The sequence below is a fragment of the Microcebus murinus genome, chromosome 3 (assembly GCF_040939455.1).
Source record: "Microcebus murinus isolate Inina chromosome 3, M.murinus_Inina_mat1.0, whole genome shotgun sequence".
In the NCBI taxonomy this organism is placed as follows: domain Eukaryota; kingdom Metazoa; phylum Chordata; class Mammalia; order Primates; family Cheirogaleidae; genus Microcebus; species Microcebus murinus.
The window spans coordinates 50143598-50162290 of record NC_134106.1 but is presented as its reverse complement, the minus strand read 5'-3'; the positions used below and the strand labels follow the sequence as shown (position 1 = coordinate 50162290).

At 36.9% G+C, this 18693-nt stretch overlaps 1 protein-coding gene across 3 annotated transcripts in view; it reads right to left on the bottom strand.

The window, feature by feature from the left end:
- PAPOLG (poly(A) polymerase gamma) overlaps nt 1-17701 on the bottom strand; it is a 37198-nt gene extending 19497 nt beyond the window's left edge. For all 3 annotated transcript variants that reach the window (XM_012764828.2, XM_012764829.2, XM_076000805.1), the window contains exons 1-8: nt 17455-17701; nt 13580-13741; nt 11987-12053; nt 8557-8638; nt 8225-8334; nt 7312-7365; nt 4764-4875; nt 1824-1913 (exon numbers count right to left, since the gene is read on the bottom strand). In XM_012764828.2, coding sequence (XP_012620282.1) covers nt 1824-1913; nt 4764-4875; nt 7312-7365; nt 8225-8334; nt 8557-8638; nt 11987-12053; nt 13580-13741; nt 17455-17471 — 694 coding nt within the window. In that variant the 5' untranslated portion in view covers nt 17472-17701. The remainder of the gene's footprint in view (nt 1-1823; nt 1914-4763; nt 4876-7311; nt 7366-8224; nt 8335-8556; nt 8639-11986; nt 12054-13579; nt 13742-17454) is intronic.
- Between the last annotated feature and the right edge of the window lie 992 nt (nt 17702-18693).

The following is an 18693-nucleotide window of genomic DNA, read 5'->3' as shown; positions in this document are numbered from 1 at the left end:
CAGATCACTGTAACCTCAAACTCCTGGGCTCAAGCAATCCTCATGCTTCATTCTCCCAAGCAGCAGGGACTACAGGCCCATACCACCACACTTGGCTAATTTTTTCTATTTTTAGCAGAGATGGGGTTTCACTGCTGCTCAGGCTAATCTCGAACTCCTGAGCTCAAGTGATCCTCCCACCTTGGCCTCCCAGAATGCTAGGATTACACGAATGAGCCACTGTGCTTGGCCAGATTCACCATTTTAGATGCCATTAAGAACATTTGTGATTCATGGGAGAAGGTCAAAATATCAACATTAACAAGAATTTGGAGGAAGTTGATTCCAACACTCATGGATGACTTTAAGGGGTTTAAGACTTCAGTGGAAGAAGTAACTACAGATGTGGCAGAAACAGCAAGAGAACTAGAATTAGAAGTGGAGCCTAAAGAATTGACTAACTTGCTGCAATCTCATGAAAAAACTTCAATGGATGAGAAGTTGCTTCTTACAGATGAGCAAATAAAGTGGCTTCTTAAGATGGAATCTACTCCTGGTGAAGATGCAGCTAACACTGTTGAAATGACAACAAAGGATTTAGAATATTCTATAAACTTAGTTGATAAGGCAGGGGCAGGGTTTGAGAGGACTGACTCTAATTTTGAAAGAAATTCTACCTGTGGGTAAAATGCTATCAAACAGCATAGCATGCTACAGAGAAATCTTTCGTGAAAGAATCAATCCAAGTGGCAAACTTTACTGTTGTCTTATTTTTTAAGAAATTGCCACAGCCACCCTAACCTTCAGCAACCATCACCCTTTTCAGTCAGCAGCCATCAACACCAACACAAGACCCTCCACCAGCAAAAAGATTACAACTTGCTGAAGACGTAGGTCAGGCGTCCTCAAACTATGGCCTGTGGGCCACATGAGGCCCGCTGAGGACATTTATCTGATTTATTCAGCCGCTGCTGCTGCCTGTCCTGCTTAGCAGCCAACTCGTCCTGGGCCCACAGTGAGCATGTGTGCTGCACTCTCCAACGGTCTGAGGGACAGTGAACTGGCCCCCTGTTTAAAAAGTTTGAGGACCCCTGGCTTAGGTGATTGTTAGCATCTTTTATCAATGAAGTATTTTTAAATCAAGGTATGTACTTTTAAGACATAATGCCATTGCATACTTAATAGACTATAGTAGAGTATAAATATAACTTTTACATGCACTGGGAAACCAAAAAATCTGTGTGACTTTTGCTTCACTGCAGTGGTCTGGAACCAAATCTGCAATATCTCTAAGGCATGCCTGTAATTACAAATAATACAGAATGTGTTGTGCCAGCTCAGGATTAGGTGAAGGGCCTTTTATAAACCATATTCTCTCTATATACACTAGTGCAGTTCCAGGTTTTATTGGAAAAGTGCTATAAGGGAAAAACAAGTTAAAAGCATCCCTGTAGGCTCTTCACTTAATATATTTCTTGAACACCTACTACAGTATATACCAGACTCTTTGCTGCTGGTGGGGGTATGAAGATGTGTAAGGTGGCCCTGCCCACAGGGAGCTTAAAGATCAGTAAGTCTTCAATTACTGACTTACTCTGACTGCCTGGCTGAAACCTAAGATGGAAAGTCAGGGGACTTTTAGTTTTCGCCTGAGGGAGAAAGAGATAGAGAGTCACACCATCAGAACACCATAACCACTGTACCTGAAAAATAGCTATTTTAAAGTTTATTGGTCCTCAACCCCCACAGTATCAATAGATTCAGAGTTTCCATATGAGCTGTCATCTTTGACAATGAAAAATTAGAATTTTATAATGTAAACATAAAAGACTTGAGATACTTACGTTTTGCCCATAATTTGACTGCTCTTAAGGTGAGTCTAAACGTTTCTTTATTTGGCACTAAATGTAAAATTTCATCAGTAACTCTACAACCTGAAAAAGACAGAGCATGCATTTTTCACTATGCAACAAAACTCAGTTAATTCAAATGCCCTCCTAACTTCTAGACTCTCAAATATTAAAATTGTGAAAGATTATAAACATCAGGGTTTATGTTCTTTACGTATTTGGAAATTTAGCACTTACATAAGAGAAATCACTTTGCTTTAAAAAAATTAAACAGTACATGGGTAATGCAATCCAACATTAAAATAGAGACGGGCTTGAGTATTTTTTTTAGTTTCTTTCCATGTTTGACGTTATTAATCAAACACCTCCAAGTTATAAAACTGTTATCACTTCAATGCGAACCTTTTCTACAAATATTGTGATTTATTGTTACGATCTGGAAATACAGCAAAGTGCAATGATTAAGTTAAACAAAAGACACTGTAAACCAGTGGTTCTCCAAGTATGGTCTATGCACCCCTAGGAATCTGTGAGATCAAACCTATTTTCATAATGATACTAAGGCTTTGTCTTTTTTCACCATGTTAACATTTGCACTGATGGTACAAAAGCAATGGTGGATAAAACCGCTAGTATCTTGGCAGTGAATCAAGATAGCGAAGACAAACCATACTAGCAATGTATCTTCACTGCCACAAACTTACAGTTAAAAAAGGCGAAAAGAACATTTAAGATTGTTTGAGTTGTAAACTGAACTACCTGCTTTTTTCAAGGAACACCAGTTGTACTTGAAAGAATGACTGACAGATAAATTATGATTATTCACAGTTAGCTATTTCCTAAAAGATGAACAAAGTGAGCTCCTTACTTCAAGGAAAACGAATGACGAAATTTGTTGCCAATAATGCAACCTTTCAAGTTAACCTTTCAAGTTAAATTAGAATTTTGGATAACTTGTATCTGCTACCATGAACTTTCCCATACTTAAAAGACTTTTCTAGGCTGGGTATGGCAGCTCATGCCTATAATCCTAGCACTTTGGGAGGCGAAGGTGGGAGGACTGCTTTAACCTGGGAGTTTGAGACCACCCTGGCAACACAGCAAGACCCTGTCTCTACAAAATACTTAAAAAATTAGCTGTCTGTAGTGGTGCATGCCTGTAATCCCAGCTAGAGGCGGGAGAATCTCGAGTCCAGATGTTCGAGGTTGTAGTATGATCACACCACTGCACTCTAGCTGGGGCGACAAAGCAAGACATTATCTCCAAATAAATAAATAAAAATTAAAAAAAACTTTTCTGATAACATTAGTAGTGATATTAATGAATGCTAATTTTTTGATATTTTATAATGAAATGTGTGTTAACATTTGGAAAATCCAAATACCTTGTGACCCAAAATTTCCCAAATGACCATGGCATGACTGTAATCATCACGGATAAAAGAACCATTCAAAGAACAAGACAGGCCAGGCGCGGTGGCTCACGCCTATAATCCTAGCACTCTGGGAGGCCAAGGTGGGCGGATTGCTTGAGGTCAGGAGTTCGAAACCAGCCTGAGCAAGAGTGAGACACCGTCTCTACTATAAATAGAAGGAAATTAATTGGACAACTAATATATAGAGAAAAAATTAGCCAAGCATGGTGGCACATGCCTGTAGTCCCAGCTACTCGGGAGGCTGAGGCAGGAGGATCACTTGAGCCCAGGAGTTTGAGGTTGCCGTAAGCTAGGCTGATGCCACGGCACTCACTCTAGCCTGGGCGACAAAGCGAGACCCTGTCTCAAAAAAACAAAACAAAACAAAACAAAACAAAACAAAAACAAAGAACAAGACAGACCAGTGGATTTTCATGTAACACAGTAAAAACAAGTTTGATATGGTTTTAGATTACATATGTGAACCTTTAAGAAACTCAATTGCATTCAGCAAACTACAAACATGAATGAACTTCACAAACATTACACTAAATGAAAGCCAGACACAAAAGAGCACACGCTATATGATTCCATTTACATGAAATGGCTAAAAAAGGCAAATCTATAGAGAAAGTAAATTAGTGGTTGCCTGAGACTGGAGTCAGAAGGGGAAATGACTGCAAATGGGTATGAGGGATCTTTTGAGGTGATGAAACATCCTAAAATTAGATTGGAAGTGTACAATTCTGTACACTATACTAAAGACCAGTGAATTGTACACCTGAACAGGATGAAATTTATGGCATGTAATAATACCCCAATAAAACTGATAAAAAAGAAACTGTGGTCACTGGTCAAGTTTGGGTGGAGAATTGAAGAAGAATATCCATGATTATCTGAAAAGGCTACTAAAACACTACTCCCTTTTCCAACTACGTATTTCTAGGCGGCCAGATTTTCTTCTTGTATGTTAACCAAAATAAAATATTACAATAGATTGTAGAAGCAAATATGAGAATCTAACAATCTTCTATTAGGTAGAATACTAAAGAGATTTACAAAAAGCTCTTTAAAAAAAGGCATTCTTCACACACAAAAATTTATATTAACATATGATGGGATTATTGCTACTTTTAAATGAATTTGTAAAAATTCAAAAAAATTTCTCAGTTTTTATGTGTATAATGGTAAATACTGACAGATATAACCCACAGAAAGAAAAGCTCTTTGGGACCTCAATAAATCTTAAAAGTATAAATGGGTCCTGTGACCAGTAAGTTTGAGAAACACTACTATAAACATAAACAACTTTCAAAAAAATTTGTGTTTTTTAGGATAAATTTAATGTGATCCATTATTTATATAAAGTGTGATTTACAGTGTAAATCAAATACATCCTTTTTAAATGAGTTAGTCTAATCCCTAAAAAAGTCCATTGACAGTCAATTCTGCAAAAAGATCTCTTTTTTAGTCTAATTGTTTTCAAGCAGGTATCTGAGATTTCTTCTTAGAAGCTTACCATTTAAGCTGCGAATACATCTTATGTCAAGGCTTCTCAGGCGAGAGTCGTCTCTTAGATCTAAATTATCTGATATGGTTTGTATTGCCAGTCTTGCAAAGACTAGATCTATCTTTGGAAAGATACAAAGAAAGAAAAATATTACTTTTTCTCCTTCTAGTTTATCCTGCCCCATCCCACCTAAAAATGTAAAAAATTCTTAGCTTGGGAAGTTCTACCAAAACCTCAAAAGGCCTATATAACAATTTCACATGAGAAAATCATTGTAAAGTTTTGTTAAGGTAATTAAAATTTCAAATTAAGGAAAATATTTTAATTTTAGCATATATGTCAAACATTTAAAAAAAAAAACATCAAAACCTTGTGAGCAGATTTCTAGATAAAGATGAAAGATCCAATACACATTTACATTCACCCCCTCTTAAAACCTCTCTAAAATACAAGAAAAATTTCATTTTGTTTTTTGTTGAGTTTTATGTTGATTTTCAAGGCAAAACCCATTAGGACAAAGAACAAAAAGAGACAACAGCAAAAGCTATAAAAGCTAGAAAGCAGATGGGCAAGTGGTAACAAAACTAGTAGACCTAAGAAAGCAGATAAATATGTTGTGTCTAAGGCTGTAAGTAAATACATACATAAATAAAAAGGAACAACTAAATAAAAAAGGATTAAAAATATGAGGCTGGTTGGGGTGACTCACGCCTGTAATCTTAGCACTTTGGAAGGCTGAGGTGGGAGGACTGCTTGGGGCCAGGAGTTTAAGACCAGTCTCAGCAAAAGTGAAACCCCATCTCTATAAAAAATAGAAAAATTAGCTGGGCATTGTAGTATGTGCCAGTAGTCCCAGCTACTCGGGAGGCTGAGGCAAGAGGATCGCTTGAGCCTAAGAGTTGGAGGTTGCAGTGAACTGTGATGACACCACTATACTCTAGCCCGGGTGACAGAGAGAGACTCTATCTTAAAAAAAAAAAACAAAACAAAAGATTAAAAATATGACAGGAGAAATGGAAAACAATAGAAAGTTTGGAAGATGAGAAAACCTCAAAAAGCAGAACAAAAATATGAAGATGTGGTTAATAAGTGGGAAGGAAGAAATTAAAAAAAAATCAAAGGCAGTCCTGGAGGTCCAACATACAAATGTTAGAATTTCAGAAAGAAAAAACAAAGGCAAGAAATCCAAAGAATTCAATAAAACTTCCACAACTGAAGCATAGGAATTTCCAAATTGAAAGAGAACTACTGAGTGCCTAGCACACTGGTTGAAAAGATACATACCAAAGTATATTTATCATGAATTTTACAATTATGAAAAAAAGATCAAATAAGCTTCCAACAAAACAAAACTGGTCATATACAAAGAATGAAGAAGCAAAATGGCATCACACCTCATAACAGTACAGAAGCCTGAAAACAATGAAGCAAGGCTTTCAAAATTCTGAGAAAAATTGGTTACCTATAATGTTATACTCAGCCAACTTATCAATTTAGTGTTAAGAACAGGGGCTGGGCGCAGTGGCTCACGCCTATAATCCTAGCACTGTGAAAGGCCAAGGTGGGTGGATTGTTTGAGCTCAGGAGTTCAAAATCAGCCTGAGCAAGAGTGAGACCCCGTCTCTACTAAAAAATAGAATGAAATTACTTGGACAGCTAAAAATATAGAGAAAAAATTAGGTGGGCATGGTGGTGCATGCGGTAGTCCCAGCTACTCAAGAAGCTGAGGCAGAAGGATTGCTTGAGCCCAGCAGTTTTGAGGTTGCTATGAGCTAGGCTGATGCCATGGCACTCTAGACTGGACAACAAAGCGAGACTCTGTCTTTGAAAAAAAAGAATAAAGACATTTTTAAAAAATGCAAGACATCAAAAAAAGTGCTCTTTCTTAGGAAGCTAGGATGAACTTCACTAAAATGAAAATAAATCAAGAAAAAAGAAAACTCTAGAGAGAAACAAAAGGAAACTCTAGGATGATAGGAATGGACTATGTCAGGGTGACAGCTGTATACCAGTCATGAAGAACAATCAGGTTAGACTGGAGCAGGTGAGAACACTCTGAGATTTTTTTCCCCAAGATGATGATGACATAATGCCTGATAAATTTAAGGTTATTTAGAGGAGATTTAGAAGACAAGGAAAGACTAGGCTAGAGTTAGTCATAAGTATAAAAACCAAGCAAACAAAACCCAAGACAATTATTAATTCCCTAAAAAGCAAAATGTCATGCAGCAAAAAATGGTAATTTGGTATACTAAAATGGTAATTTGGAATACTAAACAGTGTTCATCTGAACACTGTTTATAAGGTTATGATGATGTAAACACTCAATAAGAGAGTATAGGAATAAGAAGGGTATGTATAAAAATCATAGAGGGATAGACGTTGGTTCATTTTCCATGGTGAGAAGTCAATAAAAAATAGGAGAGAGGTGAGGGACAATTTAAAGACTCATTTATTTTTTAAAAATATGAACCTATATCAAGTTTGACTCCAAAATAAAAAAAACTTATGGGTTAAGTAGTTCGATTATAAAGTCAGAAAAATATTAAACACTTACTTCAATACCATCAAATTCAAATTTTATAACAGGTACAAAGGCATCTTCTACAGCCTACAATGAGGAAAACAATTATTACACATAAGTATAAACTTTTCTCTATCTTCTCTAACTCCCAATAATGGGAATATCTTTTCTCCCAATTTGTATTTTAACTCAACAGAAAAAGAGAAAATGTTCTTGGTCTTACATTCCAGGTAAGTACTTCTACTTTGTGACCTGTGTTATTTAAGATACACAAAATGGCTATGATAGCAGTTATCTAACTTACTATCCTCCTAAAAATATTTCTCAGAAACTGGCCAGCAGAACTGCTATCATCTGGGTACGTACTATGTATTGGGTCTAAACTGAAAACTAATTATTTAGAAAGAGCACTAGTGTTAGAAATTAAAAAATGAGACCTCATGACTAATCTATAAAAAATAATAATAGTCAATATAGTTTGGATTAAGTAGAAATGATGTCTTTCTGAAACTTTCTTAATCCCCTAATCTAAACAATTCTTAACCTCCTTGTCTGAAACCATTCCTAGATTCGTATATTGAACTTGTGCCCAACATTTGATATGTACCAATCATTTATCAGATATCACAGTAAGTGGTTTATGTAAATTACCTCATTAATCCTTAGAAAAACCTTTAAAAAAGTTAACACCACATCTCTGTTTTACAGATGAGAAAACTGAGGCTCACAGAGTTAGGTAATTTGACCAATGCATAAGAGCTAATATGTGGTAGATTCTAGATGCAAATCCAGGTCTATATACCTATAAGGCCTAAGCTCTTAATCATTATGTGTCCTTTTAACAAGATACAGCAACTTCTTAAGAAGTATTTCAATAATCTTAAGCTCTAGCTTTTATAAGCAGTTGTTACTAAGTTCAAAATATTAAATGTCAGAGGATACTTACTCTTAAGTTTCTAATGCCATCTTGATGTTTCAATTTTTCAAAAAAAGACTGAAAAAAATCCGATCTCTCCACGTGTCTTGGAGCTACACAAAGTGCATCAATGTCAGCTCCTACAAATACAATATTTACCAAGAAGAGTATATTATGTATTTTATTTTCGTTAAGGTACACACAGACATGTACAAAAGTATGGAAGATGAGTATAAGAAATATTAATGATTAGTTCTGAATAGTGAGATAATGGGAATTTTGTTCTCTTATATTTTCTAATTATGAACAATAAGAGTTTGTTATTGAAAGTTCTTTTCACTAGAACACAGAAAAACAGTTACCTTTGGTGTGTACTCCAAGTCTATAGGAGCCAAATGTGAAAATTTTACCACCAACAGTAGCCACAACAGAAGGTGGGAGATTCTAAAATAAAAAATTAAGCAAAAGACATTCAATTATTCAAATTATTTACCACAAAAATCACCTTAATGCCTATTGCCCTTTACTGAGCAAAGGATATACAGTATATTTGTCAACGTTGTTAAGATGAGTACTTCAGGGCTCTTTTGTTTGCAACTTCAAGTAATGAGGGTGTTAAAAGACAAAATAAATTCATGTCTACTAAACATGCACACATCTTTATCTTAAGGAAAAGATTTTTTAATTACTTGACCCTACTTGCCCTCTCCAACTACCTATCTTTGGCCTCATCACTTGAGAGTCACCAAGGAACGCTTAATTACCAAACTCACATGCTTTCAGTTTTCTACAACATGATACTTTTGTCCAATCCTATCTCTCCTGTAGTTTGTGTGACAGGTGTATTTAATTTCTTGATTCTAGCTCTGCAGAATCAGGATCATTTTTTTTTATGTTCTCCTTATCATAGCTAATCTAACAACTTTAATATTGCTTATCTTACACCATAATTAAACGCTACTTTTCACCTCTCTTCAGAACCAATTCCAAATGCCCATCACTTATTTTCACTCAGACACATCTTGATCCACTTCAGTACCTATGCCTCAAACAAGTAAAAATATCTTCCTACAATTAAAACCAGGTATCCCTTTCTGATTTCCCTATTTCCATTTTCTGCATTATCTTCACTACCCAAACTTATATTCATTCTTACCCATTCTTAGCTTATCCCTCACATTTGTTGCCCCTTCTCTAGTCAACCTCCTGCATCTGCCACTGTCCCTGCCCCGAATGTCCATCCTCTCTAGGTATCTTAGTATCATCCATTTTTCAAACTTCACATCAAGTTCCATCTCTTCTATGAAGCCTTCCCTGGTTATTCTCCCTCCATAGCAAGCTCTTCTTCCTCTGTGTCCCTCTAGCATTATAATCTTTAAATTCTTTTATACTACATTTATTGATCTTTTTTTGGTATGTAAGTCTCACCTCTTCAACCATATTTAAATTTCTCAAAGATGAGAACTGTGTCTACTACTTGTATGCTTCCTCATTATTCCCAGTGCAAGTTCCAAAGAATAATATCTGCTGATTAACTTGAATAAAAGTGTCTGTATACTAGGATATTGTTTTTACTTCCTCTGTTTAATGGATATTAATGTTTCAAGAATATTACAAATAATTTTATAGCCAGAAAGTCAGGGTATTTACTGACTAGTAAATCAAAAAGATGGAGAAGCTATGACCTTAAAAAACCTTACAGTTTACTTTTCTACTTTCAATGACCCTTGCATGACTTATGAGAAAATGATATGCTGAATCACAGTGTTAAATATTTTTGTTACAGCCACAACATTTAACTAAAATGATTTGATTGGGGGTTCTAAACTACTGAGATTTAAATATTCCAATTGTGTGCAGAATATTCAAATGATCTTTGATTTAACTCAAATCCTTTACATATTTTCCAAACTAAAATATACATAAATGAAAAAGAATTATAATTCATGTAGAAAATGACCAATCACTTTACCTATTAAATGGAGATGTTAAAACTGATTTAATTTTTTCATAACTTGTGACTAGCATTTCAATAACCTTAACTATTGATAACTCTGCTGACAGTGCAGAAATGGGCCAGACAGCCTTTTGGCAACAAACGTAAATAGTGTAAAGACCACGTTAAACTCAATGACTATAGTCTTAGGGGACTCATAACCTGAGTCCATTGTTTAAAAGAACCAATTCTACATATTTATTATAGGTACAGAAAGAAATAATGAAATATGTAAAAGGAGGAATTCTAGGCACGTATTTATCTAATTTCTAAATCCACGTAGAATTAAGGGGCAGAAAGGCACTGTACAGCCAGACACGTGACAACTGTGAGATGTTAACTTTCAAATGATTGCTGTTAAGGCAAAGATGGGAAAACTATAAAAAACAGACAAAAAAACTTAAAATCCAACAGCTTAGGCCACTTAAGGGGCAAATGTTATCATCCAGTTGAACATGCCCTACCTCATTCTAGTACAGCCAGTAAAATAATATTCATAGTGATAATTCTGAGGCAATTATGAAAACTGAATTATATTCAAAATACAGTTGGCCCTCTGTATCTGCAGGTTCCGCATCTACAAGTTCTGCACCTGCGGATTCAACCAACTGAGGATCAAAAATATTACGAAAAAAATTAAAAATAACAAAAAATAATGCAAATTAAAAAGTAATACAGTAAAAACTATTTACATAACATTTACATTGTATTAGGTATTATAAGTAATCTAGACATGACTGAAAGTATACAGGAGGATGTGCACAGGTTATGTGCAAATATATACTACAATATTTTATATAAGGGACTTGAGCAGATCTTGGCATCCTTGGAGGTCCTGGATCAATCCCCTGAGAATACCAAGGGATGACTGTACTATAAAAACCAGGAAAATGTACTCAATTTCAGAGGAAAAAGAGTTAAGCTACAGGAGGGAGAAAATATTTCAGTTTTAAGTTAGGGTTTGCAAACTTCTGTTTCTCATGGGGCCAAAGAGGTATGCAAATAAGGGAATCCCACATGAGAAACACAGAAACTAATAAATGGGAGTCATTCTGTCAGAGAGAATAAGGAGAAGTGGAGGCCACGAGGCATTGGAAGGCAGGAGCCCAATCCCATTCAAGCCTCTTCTTACCACATAAAAAGGCAGGCCCAGCATTGCCAGATATGATATTTTATTTTATAAGAAGTCTGAAACCAAGCTTTTTAAGTAAAATCTCCTGATATTTAAATTTTGAGGGTGGGTACAGTGGCACATGCCTGCAATCCTAGCACTTTGGGAGGCTGAGGCAGGAGGATCACTTGAGGCCAGGACTTCAAGGCCAGCCTGAGCAACATAGTTAGACCCTATCTCTACAAAAAAATAGAAAAATTAGCTGGACGTTGTATCATGTACCTGTAGTCCCAGCTACTTAGGAGGCCAAGGCAGGAGAATTGCTTGAACCTAGAAGTTTGAGGTTGCTATGAGCTATGATGACACCACTGCACTGTAAATAGGGAAACAGAGTGAGACTCTGTTTCTAAATAAATAAATATTTAAAAATAAAAATCAATAAATTTTGGCCCACCACATATGGGTCAAATAAGACAATTATGTAGACTTGCAGCTATATATTGGCTACTTCTGGGGTAAATCCTCATCTAGTCAGAAATTCAACTGTTGACCAATTTATTCCCAAGTATATACCAGAGAGCCAAGTTTTAATGTCTTTCAGATAATTCTCAACTCCTGACTCTTACTACTAGGATGAATGACCAGGATACAATGAAACTGAGAATTCCACATAGTTTCGTCTTACCTTACTCTCACTGACATCAGAAATCCATTCTTTTACTAAATTGTTCAATTTACCAAGAACAACCAATCTATAAGAAAAAATAACATGCTTTAGATTAAAACAAAAAAACCCAAAGAGTATTAAAGCAATAAACATACAAGCAGTGCCCTTTGTGTTGATGTTAGAGTAAAAGAATATTGTATCTGTGGACACACGGTACAGCTCTTTGGTATTCTTAGATCCCTAAGAGTGACAGATGATAAATGTGATGACAGAATTTGGGTTTGAGCTCTCTTAAAAGTTCAAAAATCCTAATAAAAATCATAAATTTACATTCAATGAGGCTACAGATACCAAGTGAACTATCAACTTTCTTGGATTTATTATTGAATTAATTCAATGTGGCAACAGAAGCTAGAATTCTCTCATTGCCAATAACAGGTCTTTGGATAAGTAAAATGGGTAAATTAATTATTGGCTAATTTCTATGAAATATTACTTAATAAAAGCAGTTTTGTATTATTAAAACAAACTTGCAATCTACTACTTGTATGCTTCCTCATTATTCCCAGTGCAAGTTCCAAAGAATAATATCTGCTGATTAACTTGAATAAAAGGCATAAACAAATCCACATATTAAAAAAGAAAAGTAGTCTAGACATTTCAAAGATAACATATGCAAAACTGAACTCCAAATATGTCCAAACTTGCTTCTCCCTCAGTCTTCTCCAGATAATGGAACTCTATCCTTCAAGGTACCAAGACCAAAAATCTTGGCATCATCTTTCACACCTTTCTCTCTCACATTCCTTAGTCATTAAATTCTAACAACCCCACCTTTAAATATATACCCAAAATTCTACTACTTATCACCCCCCTACTGTATTCCTCCAGGTTTCAGCCACCATAAATTCCTTCTGAGGCCACAATAATGGCTTGCTAACTAGTCACTCTGCTTCTGCCCTTGCATCTCTTGTCAGACTACTCTCAATACAGCAGCCAGAGTGACTGTGTTAAAACACGGAGTCAGATCATGTCAATCTTCTACTCAAAATCCTAATAGCTGCCCATTTCACTCACAGTAAACCAAACCTTTACAATGCCTTAGAGGGTCCTAAGTACCTTTGTCCTTCAAGCTCCTTCCTACCTCACTTTCTTTAATCCCATATTTTTCTACTTACTTGCTCTGCTTCAGATATCCAGGATATCTTGCTATGTACTCCTCAAATACACCAGGTATACTCCCACCTCAGGCTTTCTGCCTAGAAGGATCTTCCCTCAAATATACATATGGCTCCCTCCCTCATGTTCAAATTTTCACTTAAATGTGACTTTCTCAATGAGGCCTTCAATGAAAACCTCTACCCCTAGGCTTTATTTTTCTCAGCAGCACTTCTTATGTGTAACACTCTATTTATTTTACTTATTTGGATAATTGTTAATCTCTTTCTCTAACCCCCACCTACAATGTAAGCTCTAGGAAGGCCAAGATTAATCTTCTTTTCGTCATTTCTGTACCCCTATGCAGGAACATAGTAGATACTCAATACATGTTTGTGGAATTAATGCTGAAACAATGTACTACAAAATATTTTAGAGTTCTCAATGACATACCTGTGGTTCAATTCTTCCTCATCTTCAAACACTCCAAATGGTTTCATGGCATCAATTAATTTCTGTGTATAAATATGATCGATTTCTTTAGGACATGCCAAACTAATCGGAGAGGTAATTCCATAATGCTTTTGCTGACGCTGGCAGTCCAGCGCAGTGTTTCTGTTAAAAAAAATGAAACAGCAGAAAAAACTTTAAGTATCATACCATACTGATACACTGAATCTCTCAATTCACTCATATTAATTTAGCTACCTTAAAAGCTTACTTAGTGCTAAGAGGAGGTACAGGTACTTTTTTTTTTTAAAGGAAAAATGGGTATTTTGTGTTTATGTTTATGAAGGGCTATTCATAAGGCCTCTCGCTTTCATGGTTAAGATGTCTTTTCAAGCAAAAACAGCATGTGTTGGCATCAGGACAACTGTACCAATATCACTCAGCTCAAATGCAAAGAACCTGAATGGGATCTCTGCCAGGGCTACCTCCTCTATACCCTGCAGACTTAAGTACTATCCAGATTCTAGAATCTTTGAAAAGGAGTCAACCACTTGAAAGAAAGCTCTTAGTAAAACAATGGGTTTCCCCCCCCAGAAAAGAAACAAAAACATCCCATTAGAAGGTCCTTGTGAAATAATCTGGCTTTTAAAAAGAAATCACAACTAGATTTGTCCTTGGGAAACCTGTATTAACATCCTTTGCTTGAATCTGAGTTTACAGTCCTAACATGTTGTGACAGTAGTTAATTGTTCTCTTTATTTTATACTGTTCTCTTTATTTTATACTATACCATTTTCACATAGATTAATTATCAAATTCTTTACACTATATAGCAACCTTTTATAGGATATAATACAAGCCACCCTCCAAAGACCCTAGCCATCAGGAAATTACAGTCTTGAAAAAAGTATAACAGAAGGTCTGAGATGCTGGGTTTACACAGACCAAGAATTTTAAACTAAATTTTGGAACCAACAGGGGTTGGTAAAACTTTTTATTTTGCTGTGAAAGTAAAGTAAAAACATACACGCTAACCAACTAACCCTATCATCTATGTTCACCATGCTTTCATGAAGAGCCATTAGTACAAATAGCAAGAATATAGTCTTAAATTGAATAAATTAGCCCTGTAAAAAAATAACATAAACAATAGTGACTGTTTTGGGATTTTAACTGGTCAAAACACTGACTTAACACTAATGAGAAAGGCATGCTCTTTAGCTAAAAATTTCATTACATAGGGAAAATCAAATGGAAGATAAAAATAGCCTATATACCTTCCAAAATGACTCAAAGAAACAAAAGGGAAACATCAATATCAGTTACTTTATAATTTCTCTTCAGTATTTACTTTGAACAAACAAAATTTCAATTAGTTATTTCAAGTTGTAATTTATTTTTAAAGATTTGGCTTTTTACCTCTAAGAACAAGAGATGTATTTTGGTATTGCATTTGTTGTGTGTGTCCTATATAGTAAATGTATAGGACAGACTCATTCTTTATATATTATCATTTAATTAATCAAAATAATAACCCTAACAGGTAGGGACTCAGTAAGTGCCATTTTAAAGATAACTACCTCAAGTTCAAAAAGAGGAAGACACAATGAGATACCACCTTACCCCATCAGAATGGGCATTATTAAAAAGTCAAAAAACAAGAGATGCTAAGTGTATCTCAGAGAGAAAGGAATGCTTATACATTGTTGGTGGAACTGCAAATTAGTATGACCTCTAATACGGAAAACAGTATGAAACGTCCTCAAAGAAATGCAGACCTACCATTCAATCCAGCAATCCTACTGCTAAGTATCTATCTAAAGGAAATAAAGTCATTTTATAAAAAAAAACAAAAAACAAAACACCTGCACTCAAATGTTTATCACAGCACAATTCACAATTGCAAAGATGTGGAATCAATCTAAGTGCTCACCAATTCATGAGTGGATAAAGAAACTGTGGCATATATATACCAGGGAGTACTACTCAGCCATAAAAAGCAATGAAATAATGACATTTGCAGCAACATGGATGGAACTGGAGATCACTATCTTAAGTGAAGTATCTCAGGAATGGAAAATCAAACACCATATGTCTTCACTAATAAGTGAGAGCTAATAGATAGGTATACACAGGCACAAAGCAACAGAAGAAACCGAGGAGGAGAAGAGTGGGTGTGTGCCTGTGATAAAAACTCACCTATTGGGTGCAATGAACACTATTTTGGTGACTGGCACACCAAAAGCCCTGACTTAAGCATTATACATGGTATCCATGTAACAAAGACACTTGTACCCCCTTAATATTTTAAAATAAAGAAATTTAAAAATGGTTCCCCCTACCAAAAACATGAGAGGAAAAATGAGAATCTGAACCCCAAAACCTCTTTCCACCATTCCATTCTCCCCTCTATAACCACTTCAGTTCTGACACTAATCCTGCGTCTCACTTTCTTATCTGTATGTCCAAAAAGTTGGCTATCTAAGTGCCTACTGGACCTAAAATTCAAATCTGGAGTTCTGAACTTCCCTCATCTAGACTGGGGGAGGGAAGGAAAAAACAACAGAATCTCACATTCCTTTCAACCTATCAATTTCTCTTATAGGCAAACACCCTAGGGAAATTCTAGTTAAAAGTGTACAAGGAGACACATAAAAAAGTGTTCATTGCCATACTGTAACATTAAAAACTAGAACCTAAAATAGTCACTAACAGGAAAAAGACTAAACTAGGGTGTATCCCTATAATGGAATTAATAGGAATTAATTAGAACTGAAAGAAAATATCAACATAAACAAAGCTCAAAGACACCATGTTTGCTCTAAAAAAGCTGCGGAATGACAGTATAATAGTCATATAAAGTTTAAAAACAAGTAAAACAATGTCAGTCATTATGCATACATGAATATGTAGTAATAGCATAAAAAACAAACAAACAAACAAACAAAACCATGCAGCAACAATAAACATCAAATTCAGGACTGTGGGGACCTCAAGGGAGGGAGATGAATGGGACCAGAGAAGGAGGTGGAAGAGTCCTTCAGTCCCCTATTTGGAATTCTTCTTTTAAATAAAGAAATGCACACATATATATCCACACACACCCCATATATAAATATATACACACATACACGCGCTCGCACACACATATATATAATGTTATGCTTTGGAGAAATGGGTGGTGGCTACACAAATGAAGCTTATGTTATTCTCTGCATTTTTCTGAATATTTAAATTACTTCCTAATAAACCAAAATGTAAGAAGCTACATCAAAATCTAGCCAAACATGGAAACTGTTTCTGACTTATCAAAGTGTGAACAGGAGGTACAGACTAGTAGATATTGTGGGTAGGTGGGGAGGCAGAGGGTTGTTGGGAGGGTGGGCACGGCGGCTAAAAGACCTTAGCCTTTATTAAAAAGAAACCCATGGGCTGGGATAGGTCTTTAACTCCTGAAGACCTGAAGAAAGCAGGGCGCGAAGGGAGGAGGGGGAGGTAGGGGGATGGTATTTGCGCCAATGCAGACAGGAGCAGACGGGCTCAGACAGTGCTGGGGGCAGGAGAGTGACCGACAGTTTCTCCCTACCGACACCCACGCCTCTCTCCCTCCTCATCCTTGTCTGGGGGCGTCCTCAGAGGCGAGACAGCCGGGGGCAGATAGGGACTCCAGGAGTCCCCAAGTCCGTATAGGGGCGGCCAGGTGAGCCGCCGAGTGTAGGGGAGGTGCCCTTGCAGACCGGCCGGGAGCGGGGAAGGAGACTACTAGGGCGAGCTGTGGGCAGGGTGCAAGGGGCAGGGAATAGAAACTGGGCCCAGGGCTGGCCACCCCAGCTCACCCCTATCTGCCTCGCCCCCAACCGCCGCCCCCCACCACTTACGCAGACATCTCTTTCATCGCTTCCTGCGTCTCCGTCTCCAGCGAGTGTCTTTCGCTCTGGAGTCCTGTTGTTGCTGCTCCCTTCTCCCTGTCCACTTTCCTCAGGTCGCTTGTAGCTCGCCCGCTAGCTCACTTTCTCACTACCGCTGAGGCATCCAACCGAGTAGTGAAAACACCACAAAACCGGCTCTATTTATGACAATACAGCGCGGCCGACGCCAATATGGCGCCGCTTCCCAGCCTGCCTCTCGCCCGCTGCAGCCCCGCCTCTGCCGGCCAGACCCACCCTCGGCCACGCCTCCCCGCCTTCGGGTCGCAGGAGGCTCCGCGGCCCCGCCCACAGGGGTGTGGGCTCTCCCTGCCGGCGCCGGCCCGGAGGAGCCTGTGGTCACCTCCTTTGTCCACGGGACTGTCAATCCAGGCAAACCGCTTGGAAGGTAATTTGGAAAGACGTTTTCCTTAGTTCTCGAATGACAGCATATGTTATAAATATTTTATTTTTTTATTTTTTCGCTTTTGCTGTGTCTCGGATTCATATATTTTTAAAAAGATCACAGCCTTACCTAGCAAATACTATTTTGACTCTTCCATTATCCTACGTCTTTGATCTAATTAATCATAGTCATACGTAACCTAATCAATCCGCCCGTTGAGGAGATTTTGTCTCGAAAGGGTCACACCCAGGAATGTGCAACTTTAACACAATTATCTCAGGGAAAAGCAAGCTTGTAAATTGGAGGCTGTTCATTTCACCCCTAGGTACCACCCCTAATTCATGACATTCAGACATTTACCTGAGAGTGGTTCAAAGTAATCGCTGGCCGTTTGCAATAGGATAAATCCGAGGCTCAATCAGAATCTTCTCACACTTTCAAATAAATAGTGGAGATCATGTTCTATGTAAGTGTGAGGATGAAAATGGGGTGGGAAAATAATGACCAATTTTAATGTTAAAGGGTAGAAGTAATTTCAAACACTAAATTATTACAAAGAAAAGGATGTAAAACTACTTGCTCTTGGAATGTCATTCAGAGTCACTGTAAATAGATTACTTACTGAATTATTGATTCAAAATATTTATTGAAAACTGCCAGCCGTTGTTAGGCTTCAGTGATTTAATGGTGCATAATGCTAGATGTATTCTTAGAGCTTATAAAGTTCAAAGTTAAGTGGAGGAAACAATCAAATATAAGTGATATTCTTCTGTTGTTGAACTAAAACACCTACTATGTGTCAAGCA